General features: G+C 43.2%; 1 protein-coding gene across 1 annotated transcript in view; it reads left to right on the top strand.

Annotated features, from left to right (window-relative positions):
- Window positions 1–8,612: 8,612 nt before the first annotated feature.
- The window catches only part of fat4 (FAT atypical cadherin 4), a 157,810-nt gene continuing 140,273 nt past the window's right edge, over window positions 8,613–26,149 (top strand). Inside the window, 1 exon segment of the mRNA XM_061726489.1 lies at window positions 8,613–14,124. Coding sequence (XP_061582473.1) covers window positions 9,028–14,124 — 5,097 coding nt within the window. The 5' untranslated portion in view covers window positions 8,613–9,027.

Genomic DNA, 26,149 nt, shown 5'->3' with positions numbered 1-26,149 from the left:
CCAAACTGTGTCAAATAGCTGACGTGACTTAATGGGATAAACATTTTGCTTAGTTATGAAAGATTTATTCTTAATCAAGCGTTCACATGGAATCAGATATGTTGGCGAAACACAGCAGAGAAGCACAGCTGCTCCTCGACTAAATGTTTTCTCTCTGCTCGCAAGGTCAGGATTGGTAGCTTTTAAAGAGCAGTGTGAGATTTCCAACCCTGTGGAAGCCAAGCAGATGGTGTGTTTTCTGTGGAGGCCCTGCAAAGTGAAGCAAAACCAAAAGACAAAGATGTTTTCTTGTACAGTATGTACTGTATGCTCACTTTTGTCTTCCCCAAGTTCATTGAAATCAGTCAAGTCTCTCCCACTGGGAGGACACATACTCCAGAGTATATTTCATGCCATTCTCTCTGTGATATTGTGCAAATAAAGATGTAGAGGGGGACATAAAGGGATGTCTGCCTATAGAACACATGCACATTTGAAATGCATTTGCCTGATGTTACCCCGTGACTTTCCCCAGTACAAATATCTTCTCTGAAAGCTGCATCCCATAAAATAAGGCACAGGAATTCACCTGCAGAAATGTTGCCTGCTCGATGGAGGGCCAGTACAGATTTTGACTGTCTAAAGCAGGGGTCAAAATGTTGAAAGAGCCATATTAAACCAAAAACACAAAAAACTAATATGTCTGGAGCCGCAAAAAATGAGAAGTATTAGAATGAAGGCAAATGGCAAAAGGCGAAATGTCGAGAAAAAAGTTGAAATGCTGAGAAAAAAGTCAAAATGTCGAGAAAAAAAGTCGAAATGTCGAGAAAAAAGTCGAAATGTCGAGATTAATGTTGAAGTACAATCTTGAGAAAAAAGTCAAAATGTCGAGAAAAAAAGTCGAAATGTCGAGAAAAAAGTCAAAATTTCGAGAAAAAAGTCGAAATGTTGAGGAAAAAAGTCGAAATGTCAAGGAAATATTCGAAATGTCGAGAAAAAAGTCGAAATGTCGAGATTAATGTTGAAGTACAATCTTGAGAAAAAAGTCGAAATGTTGAGAAAAAAGTCAAAATGTCGAGAAAAAAGTCGAAATGTCAAGAAAAAAGTCGAAATGTCGAGATTAAAAAGGAAAGGAAAAAGGAAGAAAAAAAGAAGAAAAAGAGAAAGAAAGAGAAGAAAAAAAGGGGAAAAAAAGGTAGAACATTTTTCAAAAAGCTCCAGAAGCCACTAGGGCGGCGCTAAAGAGCCACTGGTGCAGCTCTAGAGCTGCGGGTTGCCGACCCCCGGTCTAAAGGTTTCCAACTTCTCAGACTCACAGGGAAGCGAAAAAGGAGGAAAAGACTTAAAGAGATCAAAGATTCCTTAACACTTTGAAAGCAGCTTCTATAAAAAGAGCTGAAAAATTGTGGTTGAAAAGGGGGCTTTCGTTCTGTATTCATGTGGTCTTTTTTTTTTTTATATATTTTTTTATCCCGGTTTTTTCCCCATTTAATCACCCAGTGCTCCTACCTAACAGTCCTGGGCATTGCCATCCTCTACCAACCCCGGGAGGGCCCTGCACTGAGCTCAGGTCTCCTCCTTAACCTGAGGAGTGAGCAGGCCGCATCTTTTCACCAGACAGGGTGGGGCTTCTCTGGCCGGACGTAGCTCGTGGAAGGATCACGTTATTCCGGCCGGATCCTCCCCACCCCATCTGGCGCCCCGGTTGGCCAGAGGGGGCAGTAGAGCCCAAGACTGTTGCATGTTTTTGTGAGGGTAGCTCACACTAGCTACCCAGGGGAACACGGGGAGAACATGCAAACTCCACACAGAAAGATCCTTTCGCCAACCCCACCCAGGGTGTGGGCACTGAAGTCATGGGAGAACTAACACGCACTTCAGCGCCCACAGCGGCGGGAATCGAACCCAGGACCTTCTTGCTGTGAGACGGCTGCCCAACTGCTGCGCCACCGTGCCCCTCTTCATGTGGTCTTTTAACCAAACAAGTTAGTCATTTTATAAAGACCATTGGAAAGTGTGTCAGCTTTTAAAAAGGCAGCATGTCTCCTTTAATGGCGTTGGAATAAAGGCCACAGCTGAAATGAACTGGTTCATGTCCTATGCTGTTTATCAGTTGTTTTGCTTTTTAATTTGCATGTTACATAGTGTCCCAACTGTTTCAGAGCGGGATATGTTTATACTACAAATACCCAGTACTGGAATTGAGGGGGGATGAGGGGGGGATGGCATCCCCCCCTGAAATAAAAATGGTCAAAATCATCCCTCCTGTAAAACTGCCATCCCTCCTTTCCATCCCTTATGTCATTTCATCAATGAATGTGGTTTTACTGCTATTTCAACATTTAGAGTCATCACCAGAAAAATAACACCAGAAAAATAACTTATTTGACAATTTTCACCTGTTTCAAGTAAATTTTCACTTGAAATAAGTAGGAAAATCTGCCAGTGGGACAAGATTTATCTTCTTATTACAAGCAAAAAAATCTTGTTCCACTGGCAGATTTTTCTACTTATTTCAAGTGAAAATCTACTTGAAACAGGTGAAAATTGTTGTTTTTTCCAGTGATGAGTCTTGTTTTAAGTGTAATGAGATTTTTTTTTTCCTAAATGAGACATTTTAACTAGAAATAAAACAAATATTCTTGTTAAGATTGTGAGTTTTTGCAGTGATCCATGTTACTTATCCTGTGAAGGACAGAGTCATATTGATAAGTTCAGAAAAGTGTTTTTTATTGTTGTGTTTTGATGTATTTGATGTAAGCCCAGTGGATATTTAAAGCTTACAGAAGGCTGCATTTAACTGCTGCTATGTCATTCCTGCAGTATTTCTGCAGCTGTTTTGGTCACTGCTATTATTTGTAAAATATTATATTATTTGTAATCAGCACAAATTATCTGTTCCCATATGATAAAATCCACCATCCCCCCTGATTTTGTTTTACAACTCGAGTACTGCAAATACCAATGGAGTCTTCATCTCTCTCAGCACATTTCTTACTTTTATTGTAATTATTAACTCAGTAGTTGTCATTTAAATTAAAGTCATTTATATCTACAAGGCTCTTCTGATAGTAAAAGAGTTATGTTGAGGAAACGGGACCGAATATGGCACGATAACCCGATAAAAGCTGAGACAGCTAACGTACAGTAACGGCACACAGGGCTGCAGACTCCTCTCAACTTTCACTTCGCTGCTGTGTTTGCAGATGCTTTTCTTTCCGCCACCACAATTATGATCCGGATCGGTGACGGCGCACAGAAAACATCAGTCAGCAGAAATTAATTCCCTCAAACAGAACTACAAGCTGATATTCACATCAAAAGCATCCTGAGGCCTCCTGCTTCCCCGGTGTAATCAGATTAGTGAAACGTCTCCTGCGAGGAGGTAATCTGCTTTGATGCTCAGTCTGCTACCAAAACACTGGATCTGCATGGGGGGGGTGCTGCCTGAGCAGCAAACCTCCAGTCCGGCCCGGCCTCTAATTTGATTACACGAGTTGACTCATGTCCTACTTAACGTCCAGGCGCTCCACGCTCTGATTACGGAAGCCGCAAATTGTCAAATACCAAACCTGAATAAACATTTACGTCGCTCAAAACCAGTAGGGTTGCAATTATGCTCTGTAATGTTATTTCACACGGCCGAGGTGCAGCGCGGCGGGTCAGCAGCAGGCGTCGTTTCGGAGGAATTCAAGCGGGAATAAGCCCCGCCTCCTCCCTGTGCAGAAGAGCATTTAATTACAGGACCGTCTCCGGAAATGATCAATCTGTTTTTGTCCAATGTGATCAATGCAGTTTATGGACACAAGCAAATGCTCGGGTGGGGCATGTTTTATGTTTCCTTTATGCATTTCTGAAAGTAATTCCTTAGGACTAAAAACTGCTTGGAGCTGTTGAAATAATCGATTCTCACATCCTCTGTAGGGATTCGTTGTATAAATGTGCAACTACGATGCCAAGACAGGTGGGCAAACTTTACAACACATTATACTCATTCAGATACAGATACACATCACACAGTCATCAAACTGCACTCTTCACTGTCAAAACCCTCTGTTGCAAGATTAAAATGCATATATGCAGCTCTAGGGTTTTGCCAAACCATTTATATATATATATATATATATATATATATATATATATATATATATATATATATATATATATATATATATATATATATATATATATATATATGTATATATATATGCAGAAAATTAGAATATTATATTGCAAGCCTTTTATTATTTTAATATCGCTGATCATGGCTTACAGTTTAAGAAAACTAAAATATCCTATCTCAAAAAATTAGAATATTCTGGGAATCTTAATCTTAAACTGTAAACCATAATCAGCAATATTAAAATAATAAAAGGCTTGCAATATTTCAGTTGATTTGTAATGAATCCAGAATGTATGACATTTTTGTTTTTTTAATTGCATTACAGAAAATAAAGAACTTTATCACAATATTCTAATTTTCTGAGACAGTCCTGTATATACATATATATATATGGGGAAAAATAAATAAAAAATTCAAACATGTATACTATATACTTCATAATATACTACAAAACTAAATCAACAAAAAATGTCCTTTGTGCAGTTTTTAGTCTAAAAGCAACACATTGTTAGGGTGACAACCACATTTTAAAGGTAGGGTAGGTGATTTCTGAATGACGTACCATCTTTCGATTGTTGGTATTTGAGAAAGCAACAAATCAAATCAACTATCAAAACCAAACATTAATACTAGACAGTTTTTCTTTTTTTTTCCTACACCCTTTAGCTTATTTGACTGTTTGCTTTATCAATTTGTGTTGTTTTCGCAGTCTGGTCTCTAATTTAACTCTACCATAACTGAATGTAAATTAACCTGTGAGTTACAGAAGGAAAAAAGATCTTCTGGGTTACAAGAAAGTTTTTTGCAATCACAATTTTCAGCACGATCCAACACAATTCAAGTGAGGACTCTTTGCTGATCACTGGGACGTAGACCTCTGTTGCTCAACACGACCTCTTAGTCCGAGGTGTTAGAAGCCTCTGTCCTGCTGAATGACCCACGACGTCCCGCTCAAACTTAGGCCACGTTTACACGTAGCCGGGTATTTACAAAAACTGATATTTTCCCCTCTACGTTTTCAAAAATATCCTCGTTTACACGGACCCGCATGAAAACGCTGTTAACGTCATGCCAGCCAATCAGAATCCTGGAAAAAACATCAACAAATGACACGTGTAACTTCCAGTTAAGGCTGATTTATGGTCCCGCGTTACACCAACGCAGAGCCTACGGCGTAGGGTACGCGGCGACGCACACCGTACGGCGCGCATCGCCGCGTACCCTACGCCGTAGGCTCTGCGTCGATTTAACGCGGGACCATAATTCAGGCTTTACTTCCAAGACGGAACGAGAGTCTTTGGTTTGGAGTGACAGAGAAGTGGAGTTACTTTTAAGTGTGACTTTAGAATATAAAACAGGTAAAATACAAGAAAATATTGACGGTGGCCAAACAAATTGTAAACACAGGTCGCACAAATGATGCTGGTGACGTTTCTGTTGCATAATGTGACCGTCTGAAGCCTAAATCTCCGTTTTCCTCTGTTTAGACGCAAACGTGAAAACTGAGTTTTTGAAAATCTCCACTTTGGCCGGAGTTTTCAGAAATGATGGTTTTTGGTGACTTTGAGCTCCATTTTCGTGTAAACGAACGGCCAAAACGCATGAAAACGCCTCCGTTTTTGCTCCGTGTAAACGGGGCCTTAGTTCTGAAACTGGACAAAATTAAAATGTCCTATAATCTTTTCTGTTTTAGTGCGTTGCAAGATGCTGGCAGGTAAAGCGTACATGGAACAACACAGCTAGGTAGCGGGAATAGTGTACAGGAACATCTGCAACGACATTGGCTTAGAAGTCCCAAAGATTCCTCCGCGGGTGGTGGAGAATTAGAGCAAAGATCCTGTTGGACTTCCAGATCCAGACCAGTGAGATGGTGATGGCTAACCCACCGGACATCGTGGTTCACACACTCCAGAAGAGAACACTGGTGTTTGATTTTTGATTTGATTTTATTTGGAACCCCATTAGCTGATGTAGTTCACATCAACTACTCTTCCTGGGGTCTGATCAATAAAACAATAAATATAATATGTTAAAAATAAAAATACAGTTCAGAAATACACTAACAGACATCACAAAAAGATTTACATAGACAACGTACGGTCTATAAAAGTACCAGCCATTAGCAAATCAGCAAATTTAGCAAATCATTTAGCAAGCAAATAGCAGCAAAGCATAGTCTTAACATCCAATCAGATATAGTGACATGTGATTTTGTGGGGGATCATCACACGTCAAAAAGCACACACTCAGATACAGCAAGACACACCGTAAATAAATCATTTATGGTTACTCTACCTTTTGTGAGCTATGTGTTTCTTCACCTGTTTTTTGAAACTGACCTTGCTCTGGGTTTTAGAAATGTAACCCGGAAGAGAATTCCATTCAGCAATAGTTCTGTAGAGAGAGTTTGTTGTTTGAAATTTGTTTTTGCTTTTGCTTTCGGAACACAGTATTTACCACTAACTGCTTGTCTGGTGGGATATGAGTGTGTGTCAGCACTGAGTGTAAGTTGTTCATATAGACAATCAGGGATTTTCAGATGATAAATGTCTCTCACAAAGGAGATTAGGGATGATTTTAACCTTGCATCTACTTTCAGCCTGCCAAGTTGAAAATGCATGCCATTAATGTTAGATCTTAACGTGCAATCAAGGGCAACACGAGCTGCTCTGTTCTGAGCCCGTTGGAGCTTCCCTAAATTAGTTTTCGATGTTCCCGACCACACCATCGCACAGTAATCCAATTGTGACAGTACCAGTGGCTGCAGGACAAATTTTTTCAACTTTGTTGTTAAGAAATGAGAGCATCTCTTAACTATGGAAATGTTTCTTCCCATCTTTTGGGCTAGTATATCTGTGTGCTTTGACCACGTCAAGTTGCAGTCTAGTGTTACCCCAAGGAGTTTAGTTTCCTGTACTTGCTCAACAACCATATTATTGAGGATTAAATCCATCTGGAGACTAGATGTCAAAGTGTGTTTTGACCCAAATAAAATGCTCTTGGTTTTAGAAATATTTAGAACAAGTTTATTAGCAGTAACCCAATCAAATATACTTTGCAGCTCTTTGTTGAGGACCATTGTTGATGTGACAACCCCTAGAGACAGCGATATGAAGAAACTGCAGATCTACCAAGGACTGAAGGAAGAGGTAGAAAAGGTCTGGAAGATGAAGATAGTAGTGGTGCCGATAGGAGTTGGAGCTGCGTTCTCCAAACTGAGAGAGTGTCTCCAGCAGATCCCAGGAAAACCATCAGAGAGTCCTAAGAGCAGGAAAAAACAGCACCCTCAAGCTCCCGGCCTCTGGTAGAGGATCTGAGCTTAGGAAAAGGAAAGGGTCAAACCAAACATAATGATAAATGCTGTATATAAGCGTAATAAAACACTCTTTTATTTTCCAAACATTAATAATCTTTATCTGACGTGAGGCAACGTTCTGATCACAGAATAAAGTGACAGTCATGAAAGGCCAGTATTGAGGATTTGGGAACTCTTTGTCTTAGATATGGTTTCTCTTCCTTTGTAACTTGATGTTACCATACATACTACCATACTACTAAAATCTCTGGCAGTACCGCAGTTTGGCCGCTAGGTGGTGCTACATACCAGCCATTGAGAAGCCTCCTGCTGCACTCTCCATGCAAACATCTCCCCTGCTGTTATGAATCCTAACTAATGAGGATAAACAACATAAATTACCTTCTATAGATTTGTAGTTATGAATTAAATATATGTTATTAAAGAATTTTACTTTGAAATATCTGAAGTGGCCACATAATAGGGGGATACACCTTATCTTGGAACTTTTTAACAAAATAACGGACTTTTTCAATACTAATGTCCAAGTCTCTTATATATTTAATTAAAAAAAATTAAATGCAATAGCAACTTTTATTTGATAATGATAAAAATTATCTTTTATTATTTTTTTAAGTACCCACAGCAATTTATTTCTGTACTGTATTTCTTTTCTGTAAGATAAATGACAATAATTGCAAGTCAAAATGATCTGCCAATAATATAGTTGCTGTATTCAGATAAAAAATATGAAAACAACTACTTTAAAATACTATTAATCACAGTTCTACCTCTAATTATCAGGTATTAATCCATCATAATCTGTTATTTTGGACAAATCTGTATCAATTCAACGTGCGTTGCTGCTTCTTCCCACGGATCAGATCGTGACTTTAACGTGTCTCTCCGAGTTTCCCCCACACATCAGATCAGTGTGTGTGTAATCGATACCTGTTCGATCTGATTGACGTCTCTCCGTCCCGGAGCCCGGGCGGCGGGTCTGGAGCGGGTCTGGTCCGGCTGTGCGGTGCGCGGAGGGGGGGCCGGGGGACGGGGGACGGGGCTGTGGGAGGGCCGGGCAGGAGCTCCGCTCCGTCCAATGGGATCGCGGATGGGAGGGAGTTTGCAGAACTCCTGCATTGTCCCAACTTACCGGGACTCCTGAGCACAATATGAGCGAGGCGTCTGCGCCGTTATTCCACGGGACGGTGCGTGTGCTCGGCCGCCTGCAGACGCACCACCAAGCCCCGACTTCTGGATAAACTTTTACTTTTTATTCCTCTAACGCATCTTTATAGGAATCTGGAAGTTTTTTCTTTTTCTTTTATTGCAGTGCATTCATTGTCAGGTTTTGTCCTGAAGAAAAAAAAAAAAGAAGCCGTTTTTTGAAGGAGTTGGAATAAGGATTATTCTCCGGAGCTGCAGGAATCTTTTTTTTCCATTCAGAGGATTACAAAAAAAAAAGTTTGCAACTACTTTGAAGGGTTTTTAAGTGTCGGAAAAGCTTTTCTCCTTGACTTTTGTGTTTTTTCCTCTTGGAATACAATGCTTTAGTGGCTCAAACGGACTGGGTAAAAGTTGATGCATCCCCGGCATGGACTCTGACTGATGCTGGACCGCTTCTCTGACCATGGCGCTCACAGGTAGAGGCTTACTGTTACTGATGTTGTGGACTCTGTCGCGGTACTCAGCCTCCAGCCAGGTCCGCCAAGAGTTCCAGGTCCCGGAGGAGCAGCCCGTCGGCACCTACGTGGGCACGATAGAGACCAAGCCGAGCTTCACCTACCGCTTCAGCGAGAACCACAAACTTTTCTCCATCAACGGCACCACGGGAGTCATCTACACCTCGTCGGTGATCGACCGGGAGCTCCTGCAGAGCGATGTCATCAACGTGGTGGTGCTGTCCAGCCAGCCCACGTACCCGACCGAGGTCAGGATCACGGTGCTGGACATCAACGACAACTCCCCGGTGTTCCCGGACGCGTCCATCGTCGTGTCCTTCAAGGAGGACGCCAGCAGCGGGAGACAGGTCATCCTGGACACGGCCACGGACTCCGACATCGGGAGCAACGGGGTCGATCACACCACCTACAGGATAGTGAGAGGCAACGAGCAGAGGAGATTCCGCCTGGATATTACAGTCAACCCTAGTGGAGAGGGCGCATTCTTGCACCTCGTCTCCACCGGGGGCTTGGACCGGGAGGTCACTCCCTTCTACCAGCTCCTCGTCGAGGTGGAGGACAAAGGGGAGCCCAAAAAGTTTGGTTACCTGCAAGTTAATGTCACTATCCAAGACATAAATGACAACCCCCCTGCTTTTGGGCAAGATCAGTATCAAACCAGCGTGTTTGAGGATGCTGCAGTGGGTTCCAGTATTCTGCAGATCACAGCCTCAGATCAGGACGAGGGGGCCAACGCTGAAATCAGGTACATTTTAGATGAGGGGACGCCTTTCCAGATCGACCCGAAAGCAGGTACTATTATTATAAAAGAGGGTTTGGATTATGAGAGCAAGAGGGAGTACTCGTTAACTATCCATGCAGTTGACAGCGGGGTCCCGTCTCTGTCAGGCAGGACGGAGGCAACGATCAAACTCTTAGACGTGAACGATAACGACCCCGTTGTGAAGTTCAGATATTTCCCCACCACTTCTAAATTTGCCTCTGTGGATGAAAATGCCCAGATCGGCACGGTGGTGGCTTTGCTCACCGTCTCAGACTCAGACTCCTCCACGGCTAACGGCAACATATCTGTGTCGATCCTGGGAGGCAACGAGCAGAGACACTTTGAAGTGCACACGTCTCCCGTGCCCAATCTGAGCCTGATCAAAGTGGCCAGCGTGTTAGACAGGGAGAGAATCTCCTCGTACAACCTAACTGTGTCCGTGTCAGACAATGGCAAGCCCATGGCCCGTTCCTCTTTTGCCAGCTTGGTTATTTTTGTGAATGATATCAATGACCACCCCCCTATATTTCAGGAAACGCTGTACCGAGTAGATATCAGTGAAGACATACCGATAGGCAGCTACATTAAAGGGGTCTCTGCAACAGATGGTGATTCTGGGCAGAACGCCAACCTGCGCTACTCCCTGGTGTCTGGAAACGCTCTGGGCTGGTTCTCCATCAGTGAAAACAGCGGTCTGGTGACCAGCGCCGCTTTGTTGGACAGAGAAATAGCATCTGAAATAGTGCTCAACATCAGCGCCAAGGACCAGGGGCTGCAGCCCAAGATTTCCTACACTAAGCTGATAGTCAACATCACAGACGTGAACGACCAAGTGCCCACGTTCGCGCAGAGCACGTATCACGTTTCCCTGGTGGAGCACGCTCCCGCCGGCACCGAGCTGGTGCTGCTGTCGGCGTCGGATGACGACCTCGGGCCCAATGGAACTATCCGGTTCTCGTTCGATGCCGAGACTCCAGCTGCCGTGCAGGAGCAGTTTCGCCTGGACGCCAAGTCTGGGCGGTTGAGCGCGGCCGTAGAGCTGGACAGGGAGGACCAGGCCTCGTACCTGCTCCACATCCGGGCCGTGGATGCCGGGGCCCCCCCTTTGCACTCTGTGGGGAAGGTCAACGTCACGCTTTGGGATATAAACGACAACCGGCCGGTCTTCTACCCAGTGCAGTATTTCGCCAACGTTAAAGAGAACGAGCCGTCGGGTTCTTACGTAACGACCGTTTCGGCCACAGATCCCGACTTGGGGCGAAACGGCACAGTAAAGTACCTCATCACAGCAGGAGATACGTCTAAGTTTCGCGTTAACAGCAACACAGGGAAAGTGACCACGCTCGTGCCGCTGGATAGAGAGGAGAAAACGGCCTACCAGCTGCAGGTGACGGCAGCAGATGGGGGGGGGCTGCGCTCACACACACAGGCCATAGTGACCGTAACCGTCATAGACACACAGGATAACCCGCCGGTCTTCAGCCAGAGAGTGTACACCTTCGTCATGTTTGAGAACGTTGCTGCAGGGAACGTTATAGGGACGGTGTCGGCCACCACGGTTGATCTGAACACAAACATCTCATATCTGATCACCTCGGGGGACCAGAGGGGCCTCTTTTCCGTGAACAGTGCAGGTCAGATCACGGCGTCCAGTCAGATCGACAGAGAAGAGCAGGGATTCTATCAGCTGAAGGTCGTAGCCAGAGCCGGGGAGATCACAGGGGAGGCTTTTGTTAACATAACCGTGAGAGACTTAAACGATAACGCTCCTCACTTTATTCACTCGGTGGAGCACGTGAGTGCTGTGGAGAACTGGAGCACGGGTCACGTGATATTTCAGGCTAAGGCTTCAGATCCTGATGAAGGTTCAAACGGCATGGTCGTCTACAGCCTCAAAGAAAACCCCAGAGGTCTGTTTCACATCCACGAGAAGCACGGCCTCATCACGCTGACCGGGCCGCTGGAGGTCACCACGAGCTCCTACGAGATCGAGGTCATCGCCTCGGACATGGGGGTTCCCCAACACACCTCCAGCCTGGTCCTCATCGTCAGCGTGTATGACGTCAACGACAACTCGCCCGTCTTTGACCAGCTCTCGTACGAGGTCATCATCCCAGAGTCGGAGCCCGTCAACAGCAGGTTCTTTAAAGTGGAGGCCACCGACAAAGACTCTGGCCTCAACGGGGAGATCATGTATGATATCGTTGGCGGTAACACGGGGGACGTGTTTGGCATTTTTCCAGACGGGCAGTTGTACATCAAAGCAGAGCTGGACAGGGAGATACAAGACAGGTATAACTTGGTGGTCGTGGCCAAAGACAGGGCCGTGGAGCCGCTGAGTGCTTCTGTTAACGTCAGCGTGATCCTGGACGACGTGAACGATAACCGTCCTCTCTTCAACAGCACCAATTATGTGTTTCACTTTGAGGAGGAGCAGACGCGGGGGTCTATTGTTGGGCAGGTTTTCACTGAGGACAAGGACTTTGGCCCTAACAGTGAGGTCAGATACACATTTGAGACCCCACAGCCCAACTTTGAGCTGAACGCCATGACGGGGGAGTTGACCAGCACGCTGCAGCTGGACCGGGAGTCCCTCATGAGACAGAGAGGCGCCACCGTGTTCAGCTTCGTGGTCGTCTCGGCAGACCAGGGTCTCCCCAAACCCCTCAGAGACCAGGCCAAGGTGCAAGTTTACATTCAGGACATCAATGACAACACTCCTAAGTTCACCAAAGACATTTACCAGGCCTCCATCTCTGAGTCGGCTCAAAACATGACTCAGCTGCTGCGGGTCTCCGCCTCAGACGTGGATGAAAACAAAAACGGAGTGGTCCATTATCGCATCACTCAAGGCAACGAGGAGGGCCAGTTCACAATAGACGGCAGCTCTGGACAAGTGACTTTAGTTGGGAAACTTGACTATGAATCTACATCCTCTTATGTGCTGAAAATCCTGGCTGTGGATGCCGGAGCTGTGCCCTTGTCCTCCTCGTGTATGCTAAGCATCAGCATCATGGATGAAAATGACAACTCTCCCTCCTTCCCTAAGTCTTCCTTGTCTGTGGACGTCCTGGAAAACATGAGGATTGGAGACCTGGTGGCCTCGGTGACCGCCACCGACGCGGATTCAGGCCCGAACGCAGACATAACGTACAGCATCACGGCCACCAACAACCACGGCACCTTCAGCATCAGCCCCAACACTGGCAGCATTTTTCTGGTCAAAAAACTGGATTATGAGACTCAATCACTGTACAAACTCAACATCACTGCGGTCGACAACGGCAGGCCGCCCCGCTCCTCGTCCATTCCTGTGGTCATTCATGTTCGGGACTTTAATGACAATCCTCCCATATTTTCCCCCGGAGACATCTTCAAATCCATCCCTGAAAATCTCCCTCTCTCCGCCTCAGTCATGACCATCGCAGCTCACGACACGGATGCTGACATAAACGGCCAGCTGGAGTACTCTATTGTTCAGCAGATTCCCCGCGGGAACCACTTCAGTATTGACGCGAGCAATGGGCTGATTTACACCAGCAAGCAGATCGACCGGGAGTTTTCCAACCTGTTCGAACTGACCGTCAAAGCCACGGATCAGGCGGTTCCGGTCGAATCCCGCCGATTCGCCCTGAAAAATGTCACAATATGGGTCACAGACCTGAACGATAACTCCCCCACGTTCGTATCCCAGAACGCCCTGGTGGCCGAGCCCAACATAGTCATCGGCTCCATCCTCACGACCGTGGTGGCCTTTGATCCCGACGACGGTGCGAATGGAGAAGTGGAGTACGAGCTTATGGAAGGGGACTCTGACACCTTCATCATGGACCGCTACAGCGGGGACATTCGCCTGGCTTCGCAGCTGGTCTCGTCCCGAATCATGTACACCCTCACGGTGTCGGCCACCGACCACGGCACCAACCGCAGGACCTCCCGGACCGAGCTGAACATCATCCTTCAAGGGTTGGACGGACCTGTTTTCTCTCAGCCCAAGTACATCACCATCCTCAAGGAAGGCCAACCGCCCGGCACAAACGTGATCTCTTTGGACGCCTCCAGCCCGAGAGGATCCACGACCAAAGTCGAGTACTTCATAGTGGCGGTGCGCAGCGGCGGGAGTGGCGGGAAGACCGTGGGACGCCTGTTCACCATCGGCCGCCACACAGGAGTGATACAGACGGCTGCAGAGCTGGACCGGGACCAAGGATCCGACCTCTATCTGGTGGATGTGTACGCCATCGAGACGGCCGCCAGCCAGCCCAGGACGCAGCGTGCTGAGGTGAGTAAACCGCTGACCCCCGTGTTCTCCGCAGGTACCTGAAACCCGCCTCATATTCTGCACCGCTGGTCTGTTTAATCTGTTTGGCAGCGATGGGGCATGAACTCACTCGCTGGCATTTCTGTGAGATACTTGGATGAAATAAGCGTAACAAGACCAAGGTTATAGTTTGGAAAAAAAGGGAATGAGACTGTCCAAGTCACACATAAAACAGAGCCACCTTTTAAATTTCAATGCTCATTAATTAAATTCCTCTTTCACTCACGGCTCTGCATTATATTAACTCGTAATTTTCTTGGACAGGAATAATAAGGCCTCGTTCCATGGCATGATAACTTTATTGTTCCCTTTTCCAAAAATATACTAACCATAATAGCTCATCTTGAAAGTGCCTACCCGAATATTTGAGCAGTCTGGGAAAAGGAAATCTGGTGCACGTCTTCTAGGGCTGGGCGATATGGACCAAAAGTCATATCTCGATATTTTCTAGCTGAATGGCGATACTCGATATATATCTCGATATTTTTTCTGTGACATAATTGGGGTTTCCCCCAAAGCTTTATAGCATAGCATCTCTGTTAGCTTCATTTTTTCTGAGGCAAACCCTTAAAAAAACAGTCAGTTTTAATACAAAGCCTCGTGCCAAATGTCACACAGGTTCCTTTATTAACAGAGGTCTGCACAATATCAAAATGTATAAAACAAATGAAATAAAAATAAACTGCCTGCATATATAGAATCAAAATGCTTCTTGAATAAAATAAAACAAATATCCCTTTCCTGCATAACAATTAAATTAAAATACACTGTGCAATTAATACAATGTAGACAGTAACAGGCAGACTTTTCCACTGAGGTTGACAGTTGTGCAAATAACAAAACATTTGTGCAAATCTCAAATAAAACATTCAAGTCAATTTGTCACAAAATAAGCTATATCAAAATCATAAAAAAAAAAAATGTAAAAAAAAAAAAAAAAAAAAAATCGATATAAACGATATTGTCTCATACCATATCGTGTTTGAAAATATATCGATATATATTAAAATCTCGATATATCGCCCAGCCCTAATGTCTTCAAATCTCTTTCTTGGCTTCATTTTCTTATCTGCGTTTATGGACCGCACCAACAATGAAAAACATGCACCTTTTTAAAAAAAAGTTTTACCATTGTAGAAATACTGTAAATTATTCATGGTAGCCGTTTTAGTTTCAAGACCCACAGCGGCCTCAAGTAGAAACAGAGTCACTCATATGGTTCTGCAGTTCAGGTATGCCTGGTCTGTGCCGGTATTACTCTGAGCCTGAGGCCGTTTAGGCGCGGGGGTGGTCCGGGGGTGCCTTTATACCACCAGGACCTCCTCCACGGGCAATAAGCGACCATTAAAATCGGGTGACCTCTTAAGACTTTATGAAAAGATGCTGAGGGCAGAGAGAGTGAAACTCAAACTGCCCAGCGAGTTTGCATTAAGTGATGCATCGTTTTCGGGGTTAAAGTCTCTGAAGTGTAATGTGGGAACTCTAAGCCCGGTTAGGGTGGCTGCAGACTAGCCTCTTGTTAAATGAAAACCAAATGTGGTCATGTATGTGTTTTGGAAATTTTAACCGGGACTCAAAATGCCTTGTTATTGTAGACGTAATGACACAGACTTATTGAAAACAAAATCTAAAAGAAAAAAAAAGGTTTTTCTTTTCTCCTCAGGAAATATGTTCTGTGTTAATTAAAAAAAAGAGCCTGATGTGAAGCCGTGCATGAGTTTAAGATGAGGAAGAGGCCTCTCGTGATTGTTACTGATGCTTTTCAACTGCTGCAAATATTGACAGCGGTTCCTGATTTTGGAGGTGAACTGGCATATTGTTAAAATAAAGGACTACTTGGGAAAATCGTGTTAGTGAAGTTAACTTACAGGTTTGCACTAGGAATGTTCGATATTTTACCGTAGGAAGGAAGGAAGGAAGGAAGGAAGGAAGGAAGGAAGGAAGGAAGGAAGGAAGGAAGGAAGGAAATGAGCCTGAAAGAAAGAAAGAAAGAAAGAAAGAAAGAAAGAAAGAAAGAAAGAAAGAAAGAAAGAAAGAAAGAAAGAAAGAAAGAAAGAAAGAAATGAGCCAGAAAGAAAGATAGAAAGAAAGAAAGAAAGAAAGAAAGAAAGAAAGAAAGAAAGAAAGAAAGAAAGAAAGAAATGAGCCAGAAAGAAAAAGAAAGAAAGAAAGAAATGAGCCAGAAATAAATAAAGAAAGAAAGAAAGAAAGAAAGAAAGAAAGAAAGAAAGAAAGAAATGAGCCTGAAAGAAAGAAAGAAAGAAAGAAAGAAAGAAAGAAAGAAAGAAAGAAAGAAAGAAAGAAAGAAAGAAAGAAAGAAAGAAAGAAAGAAAGAAATGAGCCTGAAATAAAGAAAGAAAGAAAGAAAGAAAGAAAGAAAGAAAGAAAGAAAGAAAGAAAGAAAGAAAGAAAGAAAGAAAGAAATGAGCCTGAAAGAAAGAAAGAAAGAAAGAAAGAAAGAAAGAAAGAAAGAAAGAAAGAAAGAAAGAAAGAAAGAAAGAAAGAAAGAAAGAAAGAAAGAAAGAAAGAAAGAAAGAAAGAAAGAAAGAAATGATGATGAGATAGATTTTTAGTTACAAAGGTGGAGTTGAATTGGTATTTTTTTTATCGTCATTTTTATCGTTATCGAGGTTAAATTTCAGAAATTATCGTGATCATTTTTTTTAGTCCATACCGCCCATCCCTAGTTGTTACTGATGCTTTTCAACTGCTGCAAACATTGACAGCGGCCCCTGATTTTGGAGGTGAACTGGCATATTGTTAAAATCAAGGACTACTTGGGAAAATCGTGTTAGTGAAGTTAACTTACAGGTTTGCATGGGGCCAATTGGGAATATCTGAAGTTCTCTCACTTTGCCTGCAGCAAAGATGGCAATCTTCTTTCCTGCAGACTGGTGTTCAGCTGAGGAGAGAATATAGTGCTTCACTGCTCCACTTTAAACTCTAGATTGGTTTCATGCCAAGGTTGAACTTTGCCACCCCATGGAGGGATGACTTTAGCACGCCGCTGTGCTCGCGCAGTCGGCCTCTCCTCTTCGGGAAGCGCAAAAAAAATCCATGAACTTGATTTTACAAGGACATTCATCTAAGTGGGCGGGTTCGGTGCTGCAGTGCAACAGATAAATGAACAGGTCGTTTTCATACTGTGGTATTGTAGTGTAAACCTACAGACTTAGACTAATGTTTTTCCACTGCAGTGTTTATACACCAGATATCCAGTAGCAACTGGGGGATTGTTTCCATCCCTGGGGTTGCGACCCTTTCACATTCTCCGTTTTCCCCATTTTCCCCATTGATTGGATGCATGAGGGAAAGCTGGCATATTTCCCTCCGCTATGCAGCATGTGTGATGTTTTGGAGGGACGCAGACAAAGAGAATTTGGCTGGATGTGGTTTTATCAGTGCTCAGGATCTTAAACAGTCGGGGAAGTTCGTCAGCGATTGTTGGTTCCAAGTGTCGGTTCAGGAGTTTTCGGGCCTTTCTGTGCGACACCTGGGTCGTGTACTCTGATATCCACTGGGACGTTCATCTAGCCCAGGGGTCGGCAACCCAAAATGTTGAAAGAGCCGTATTGGACCAAAAACACAAAAAACTAATATGTCTGGAGCTGCAAAAAATGAAAAGTCTTGTATAAGCCTTAGAATGAAGACAACACATGCTGCATGTAGCTATATTAGTTATAACTGGGGGAAGATTTATTTTTCATTATGCACTTCGAGAAAAAAGTCAAAATGTCGAGAAAAAAGTTGAAATGTCGAGATTAATGTTGAGGTAAAATCTTGAGAAAAAGTCGAAATGTTGAGAAAAATGTCGAAATGTTGAAAAAAAAGTCAAAATGTGGAGAAAAAAGTCAAAATGTCGAGAAAAAAAGTCGAAATGTTGAGAAAAAAAATCGAAATATTGAGAAAAAAGTCGAAATATTGAGAAAAAAGTCGAAATTTCGAGAAAAAAGTAGAAATGTCAAGATTAATGTTGAAGTACATCTTGAGAAAAAAGTAGAAATGTTGAGAAAAAAGTTCAAATGTTGAGAAAAAAGTCAAAATGTCGAAAAAAAAAGTCAAAATGTCAAGAAAAAAATCTAAATATTGAGAAAAAAGTCGAAATTTTGAGAAAAAAGTCGAAATTTTGAGAAAAAAGTCGAAATATCGAGAAAAAAGTCGAAATATCGAGATTAAAAAGGAAAGGAAAGAGTAAGAAAAAAGAGAAAAAAAAGGAAAAAGGGAAAAAAAGAAGAAAAAAAATTGAAAAAAAGAAGAAAGAAAAGGAAAAAAGAGGGGTTGCCACGGGTTGCCAACCCCTGATCTAGCCAAACATTTTTATTCCTGCTGCAGAGAGATACACAGTTAGATATTTCAGCTTTTACGTGCATTCACAGTGGCAGTTTGTGGCATGCTTTTGTTTTGAGATGACTTCATTATCCAAAAATCTTTGTGTTTCTTCCTCTTGTTTCCTAGTATGGGTAAATATGCGGAGGGGAGGGAAAACATTCTTGGCAGCCGTTTCTGCCATTGTTGTGGAGGAGTCCATAGTGTTAAGGATGTTTTTTATTTCGCTCGAAAAAATTTTGATTCATCACATCCGGTGGAATCCTTGTTTGGAGCTGGAGAGAAGCCGTCGGCTCACACCGGACCCTCTCTCTGAGTCGCACAGCAGACTCAAGCTCGAGTATCGTTTTCCACATTTTGGCGATTGGTAGCGTGACAGCAGGTGTTTCTCATCAAGTGTTAAGAGGCGTCACATCTCTGAAGGGGCTTTAATACGTTACCTTCAAACAGATTAATCATATTCAGTTACTCAGGTTTCCTAGTGCAGGAAGGAAAAAGTGAAAGGGTCAAATTCAGACGGCTGCAACGGCAGATTATCGTTCATGAGGACGCATGGATCCGTCGGCCACTGATTCGAATAGTTCTGAATCATTTTAAAAGGTAAACCTATCAAGGTTGATTATAATGTCTTTTATTAGATGTGTCTTATCTTCATCATGAAGTTTATCACATAGATCCCTTCCTGCTCTGCTTGTAAAAGTATTTTCACTGCCATGGTGAAGTTATATTTAGGTTGGCTACTCAGACATTTACCTGTGATACAAATGGTTAGACTGGGTTTTTTTTGTTGTTTTTTTTTTAATTCCAGTTGCTTTCAGACCCATGGGACACTAAACAAAAGATGAATGGTAGTACTACATGAGACAAACATGGCACAAACTTTTAAATTTGTCTTTCCTAGTAGTACAGCTCGGCTTCAGTCTTGACACACTGGGTCGCATGGTTTGCAGGCTTAACGATCCAACCTAGAACCAACTTCACTAAGTGTTTTTGCTTGAAAAATCCAAATGTTCTATTTTTTAATCCTCAAAATCAGCAGCTAAGAATGACTCTTAGGCCACGTTTACACATAGCCGGGTATTTACAAAAACGGATATTTCCCCCTCTACGTTTTGAAAAATTCCATCATCGTTTTCAAAATCTCTTCATTTACACAAATCTGCATAAATACGCTGTTAAGGTGCTATGAGCCAATCAGAATCCTGGAAAAAACATCAACAAATGACACGTGTAACTTCAGGTTAAGGCTGATTTATGGTTCCGCGTTACACCAACACAGAGCCTGCAGCGCAGGGCCTGCGGCGACGCACACCGTACGGCGCGCATCGCCGCGTACCCTACGCCGTAGGCTCTGCGTCGATTTAACGCGGGACCATAATTCAGGCTTTACTTCCAAAACGGAACAAGAGTCTTTCGTTTGGAGTGACAGAGAAGTGGAGTTACTTTTAAGTGTGAAACAGGTAAATTACAAGAAAATATTGACGGTGGCCAAACAAATTGTAAACACAGGTCGCACTCATGACGCTGGTGACATTTCTGTTGCATAATGTGACGTTCTGAAGCCTAAATCTCTGTTTCCCTCCGTTTACAAGCAAACGTGAAAACTGAGTTTTTGAAAATCTCCACTTTGGCCGGAGTTTTCAGAAATGATCATTTTTGTTGACTTTGAGCTTAATTTTTGTGTAAACGAACGGCCAAAACGCATGAAAACACCACCGTTTTTGCTCCGTGTAAACGGGGCCTAAGTGTTTTTGCTTGAAAAATCCAAATGTTCTATTTTTTAATCCTCAAAATCAGCAGCTAAGAATGACTCTTACAGAAAAACAAAAATAAAGAAATAAAACTGGAAAAAAGATAACACGATGAATGGAGGGGAACCAAACTTACTGCAATTAAACAATATTACATTACAAATCAGGGTGTGTCCAATAGAGGGAAAGGTTTACCACAAACACAATACGAAGATGATAACATCAGTTTATTAGGCGATCCCTGAATTCATCCCGCGTCGCTTTCATGGTTACTGGTCCACCTTGAAATGCATCCCGGGTGATCCGGATCTGAACCGGTCCTGGATACATTCAAGCTTTATAGACGGCTGCTTGTGATTGATGACAGCAAGTTAGACTCTTACAAAAGCCCCACAATACTTGATCGTTGGTCTAAAACCAAAGATGGACAGACTCAAAGTCTGTAAGTAAGACCCATATATCTTTTTTTTTAATTTGTGTCCAACATAAATTTGGCCGCAGTTATGAGAGCAGCCCGGCTCAAATTTTAAAGGCAAAGGACATCAATGTAGATATAAAGGAATCAAAGTGGTTTTTGAAAATGAAAAAATAAATACAACTGTGCACCAGCCAGACATTTTGATACATAAGATATGAGCCTAATTTATGTCTTAAACATTAGTCACTTTAAGCTTTTTATTTCCAACAGACACCATCTGTGCTTGCTGCTTCCTCTAACATTGTCCTGAGTGAGTGGAAGAAGTAATCATAGGCACACATATGTATACACATATGTTTCCTGCATGCTCTTTTTAGGCATTTTTACAAATCGAATCAAACACTAAAACAAAACACAACAACTCTTTGTCCTGCAGCCTCTCCTCCGTCTCTTGACCCCTCCCCGTCAGCCCCTATCGCCCAGACTGCAACAATTGTTTTCTTAGACTTACTGTGAATCAAAATGAAGTGCTGTTTTTCTCTGAGAGGCCCTCCAGTGCCACATCGGGCCTTGCCCCCTCCTCTTAAGGAGCATTGTTCCCCCCTCGAAAGTAAACACAAAGTGTTCCACAGGCCTTCCTGTGTTTTACCCTTTCAGATAAAGTGCCGCGCTGCCACGGCCCGTGATCCGGGTGGTTTTTATGTATTTCTTTCTCCCAGTGGCGTCAATTCAGTCAAAGCTAAGGTACGGCAAGGTTACGAGTCCCAGAACTTAACTAGAGTATCAATCAACACGTCCAGCAAATACTCATCACAGAAGTTTATGTAGCTTATCTGTGTGGTCAAGAAAACTGGAACTTTTTCAAATGCAGTCTCGCTCACTGCAAAAACTCAAAATCTTACCAGGAATATTTGTCTTATTTCTAGTTAAAATGTCTCATTTTTAGTCATTTTTAGTCTCATTACACTTAAAACAAGATTCATCGCCAGAAAAATAACTTATTTGACCATTTTCACCTGTTTCAAGTAACGTTGTAATTGAAATAAGTAGAAAAATCTGCCAGTGGACAAGATTTATCTTCTCATTACAAGCAAAAAAAAACTTATTTTAAGTGAAAATCTACTTGAAACAGGTGAAAATTGTTGTTTTTTGAGTTTTTGAGTCTTGTCTTAAATGTAATGAGATTTTTTTGACTAAAAATTACACATTTTAACTAGAAATAAGACAAATATTCTTGTTAAGATTTTGAGTTTTTGCAGTGTACTAACTAGTGAAATCGATCATGCTGTTCTCCGTGCCAGCATCGTGGATGGATGTCCTCGTCAGCCGGGCTTTCCTCCCTTCTCTTCTCCTCACCAGAGAGTAACAGACAGTAGAGCCGTTTGGGACTTTTGGAGATTGACAAAAGACAGAAAACGTACATGTATTTTCTTTGTTCGGGGAGGGCTCCGCACATGTTAAAGGTTATGTTATTGGGAGTTGTGGGAATGGAGGAAGAGGTGGGGTGACCCAAGGACTTTTTTTCGGGAGGGATTTGCGAGTGCCAGATGTAGGTAACGCTGCAAAGATTACACGGCAGAAAGGAGCAACAGCTTGGATCACGGTTGTGTCTGAAGCAGGTGGCAGCAACGTGGATCACCAACGGGGTGGCGGCCGCCGTCGCCGCCGGCCCCAAACCGGCCTCTCAGAAGGGTTGCCCTCTGTTGCTATCAGAGGTGGGTAGAGTAGCCAAAAATTGTACTCAAGTAAAAGTACTGTTACTTCAGAATAATATGACTCAAGTAGAAGTAAAAAGTAGTCATCCAAATAATTACTTGAGTAAAAGTAAAAAAGTACTTGGTGAAAAAACTACTCAAGTACTGAGTAACTATTGAGTAACGTCTGATTTATTTTTTTAACACAACCATTCAAACAGACAAAAGTACAAAATAATCATCTTCAGGCAAATTTAATCAATAAAATAATAAAATAAATTAAAATTAATAAAAAATAGCTTAAATTAAAATAATCTTAAAGTAAATTCAAGTACTTTAATAAATAAAATATATAAAATTATAACAGAATAAAAAAATAAATTAAGCACAAGTAGCACAAAATTTCAAGCCTTTGTACTTTTCTTTTTTAACCAGGCAGAACTAGAACAAACATGAACTCATAGAAACTCTGTGTGTGTTTGAGTCTGTGTAAATGTGACAAAACATGCAAAAACTAACATTTTTCCCAAAGAATCACTCAGTGATGTCATGAGATTGACGCGTACGTGGATAAAAGGGATAAGAGAAAAGTAACAGCTCAACGTAGCCTAATGTAGCGGAGTAAGAGTAACAGTTTCTTCTTCACAAATCTACTCAAGTAAAAGTAAAAAGTATAGTGATTCAAAACTACTCCTAAAAGTACAAAATTTCCCAAAACTTAAGTAAATGTAACGGAGTAAATGTAACTGGTTACTACCACCTCTGGTTGCTGTGGACAGTCTGAGCTACTTTTCTCACTACCTTCCTCACCGAACTGTCTCTCTTTGTGTATTTGCATCTCCAGTCTGTTTTGGGGCCTCTGGAAAGTTGTTTGTGTCTCTCTTTCTGATTCATAAATCTCCATGGCAACAGACCTCAGAAGTTTGCATCCCTTCTCTCTGTGTTTTGGCGTTCCTGAGACCGCTCTAATGTGACCCCTCCGAGGGAAACGTAATTTGGAGATCAGATGCAAGGTTGATGCTGTAAGAAAGACTTGAAAAAGAGAAAAGAGAGAGTCTGAAACACAAAACCGGCGCAGACGGCAGGTCAGCGCGCCAGGAGGAGAAGGTCATGTTCAGCTGGATGATACGATACGGATGCTGCTTCTTGTTTGTGCATTTCCGTGTCCGTGTGAGAGGATTCTTGTAAACTGAAGAATCGATGACTGCAGTTTCCAGAAAAGGGTCAAAACGTTTTATATTTCCTTCACCACTTTGTACAGACGTTTGTACCTGAACCGTCACTTGTGGAAGTTTCTCTAGAGCCATGGATCTCTGGGGTAAAATTATCTAAATATATGATGTGACGGGATCAGGTCTGGATCTGGATCTGGTTTGTTGATTGTGTCGATTATTTAGAATCCAGATTTACTTCTTAACCCTTGTGCTGTCAAGGAAGGAGGAAGAGAAGAAGGGAGAAAAGAAGGAAGGAAGGAAGGAAGGAAGGAAGGAAGGAAGGAAGGAAGGAAGGAAGGAAGGAAGGAAGGAAGGAAGGAAGGAAGGAAGGAAGGAAGGAAGAGAGAAAAGAAGGATGGAAAGAAGGGAGAAAAGAAGGAAGGAAGGAAGGAAGGAAGGAAGGAAGGAAGGAAGGAAGGAAGGAAGGAAGGAAGGAAGGAAGGAAGGAAGGAAGGAAGGAAGGAAGGAAGGAAGGAAGGAAGGAAGGAGGAAAGAAGGAAGGAAGTGAAAAAAGAAGGAAGGAAGGAAGGAATGGAGAAAAGAGGAAGGAAGGGCAGGAGGAAAGAAGGAAGGAAGGAAGGGAGAAAAGAAGGAAGGAAGGAAGGAAGGAAGGAAGGAAGGAAGGAAGGAAGGAAGGAAGGAAGGAAGGAAGGAAGGAAGGAAGGAAGGAAGGAAGGAAGGGAGAAAACAAGGAAATAAGGGAGGAAGGGAGAAAAGAGGAAGGGAAGAAGGAAGGAAGGAAGCAAGGGAGAAAAGAGGAAGAAAGGAAGGAAGGAAGGAAGGAAGGAAGGAAGGAAGGAAGGAAGGAAGGAAGGAAGGAAGGAAGGAAGGAAGGAAGGAAGGAAGGAAGGAAGGAAGGAAGGAAGGAAGGAAGGAAGGAAGGAAGGAAGGAAGGAAGGAAGGAAGGAAGGAAGGAAGGAAGGGGTCAAACCTGTGTGACAGATCGGTCCACCAGCTCTGAATTTCTTTGTCTGAATGAAGCAAAACAGAAAACGTTGATTACGTTTGATTGAAGTTTGAACTTAGCAATAAGAGTTCATGCTCCACAGAAGACACATCTAATAAGCAGTGGAAGAGGAATGATGCAGAACAAACTGCATCCTTGTGTATTATAATTCACGGTCTAATTGCGATATCTCAAGTGTGTCTTTTCGTGCACACGCGCTGGACATGGTTGTAATTCATGTTGTAAATGTGGCAGGATTTTTTGAAATGGTCAATGGACCCGGGGAGGAATCTGCCGCCTCTCCATAGGTGGTCCCTGTGGGTTTAAAGGGGGGGAACCTGCGGGTGAACCGGTGCTGAGGAGAGATTTTTGGGGGCTTGAACTTGTGGACGGCGTGTCTGTGGTTTCCTCGTGCTCTCGGCAGCGTCTGCTGTAACACGTCCATGCACGAGTGGATGTTTATCCAACTTTTATAACGACAGCGTCTCATAAAACGCTCAGATGCTCCGAGATAACCGGCCTGTCCTCGGGTCAAGGGAGGAGGAAGAGAGGAAGGGAGGAAAGAAGGAAGGAAGGAAGGAAGGGAGGAAAGAAGGGAGGAAGGGAGAAAAGAGGAAGGGAAGAAGGAAGGAGAGAGCAGGAGGAAAGAAAGAAGGAAGGAAGGAAGGGAGAAAAGAGGAAAGGAAGAAGAGAGTAGGAGGAAAGAAGGAAGGAAGGGAGAATGAAAAGAAGAAAAGAAAGAAGGATGGAAGGAAGGGAGAAAATAAGGAAGGAAGGAAGGAAGGAAGGAAGGAAGGAAGGAAGGAAGGAAGGAAGGAAGGAAGGAAGGAAGGAAGGAAGGAAGGAATGAAGGAAGGAAGGAAGGAAGGAAGGAAAGGAGGAAGGAAGGAAGGAAGGAAGGGAGAAAACAAGGAAAGAAGGGAGGAAGGGAGAAAAGAGGAAGGGAAGAAGGAAGGAAGGAAGGAAGGAAAGGAGGAAGGGAGAAAACAAGGAAGGAAGGAAGGATGGAAGGAAGGAAGGAAGGAAGGAAGGAAGGAAGGAAGGAAGGAAGGAAGGAAAGGAGGAAGGGATAAGGAAGGGAGAAAACAAGGAAATAAGGAAGGAAGGAAGGAAAAGAGGAAGGGAAGAAGGAAGGAAGGAAGGAAGGAAGGAAGGAAGGAAGGAAGGAAGGAAGGAAGGAAGGAAGGAAGGAAGGAAGGAAGGAAGGAAGGAAGGGCAGGAGGAAAGAAGGAAGGAAGGGAAAAAGAAGGAAGGAAGGAAGGAAGGGAGGAAAGAAGGAAGGAAGGGAAAAAGAAGGAAGGAAGGAAGGAAAAGAGGAAGGGAAGAAGGAAGGAAGGAAGGAAGGAAGGAAGGAAGGGCAGGAGGAAAGAAGGAAGGAAGGGAAAAAGAAGGAAGGAAGGAAGGGCAGGAGGAAAGAAGGAAGGAAGGGAAAAAGAAGGAAGGAAGGAAGGAAAAGAGGAAGGGAAGAAGGAAGGAAGGAAGGAAGGAAGGAAGGAAGGAAGGAAGGAAGGAAGGAAGGAAGGAAGGAAGGAAGGAAGGAAGGAAGGGCAGGAGGAAAGAAGGAAGTAAGGGAAAAAGAAGGAAGGAAGGAAGGAAGGGAGGAAAGAAGGAAGGAGGAAGGGAAGAAAGAAGGAAGG

The sequence above is a fragment of the Cololabis saira genome, chromosome 7 (genome assembly GCF_033807715.1).
Source record: "Cololabis saira isolate AMF1-May2022 chromosome 7, fColSai1.1, whole genome shotgun sequence".
Lineage (NCBI taxonomy): Eukaryota > Metazoa > Chordata > Actinopteri > Beloniformes > Belonidae > Cololabis > Cololabis saira.
This window is presented reverse-complemented; position numbering and strand designations above follow the sequence as displayed.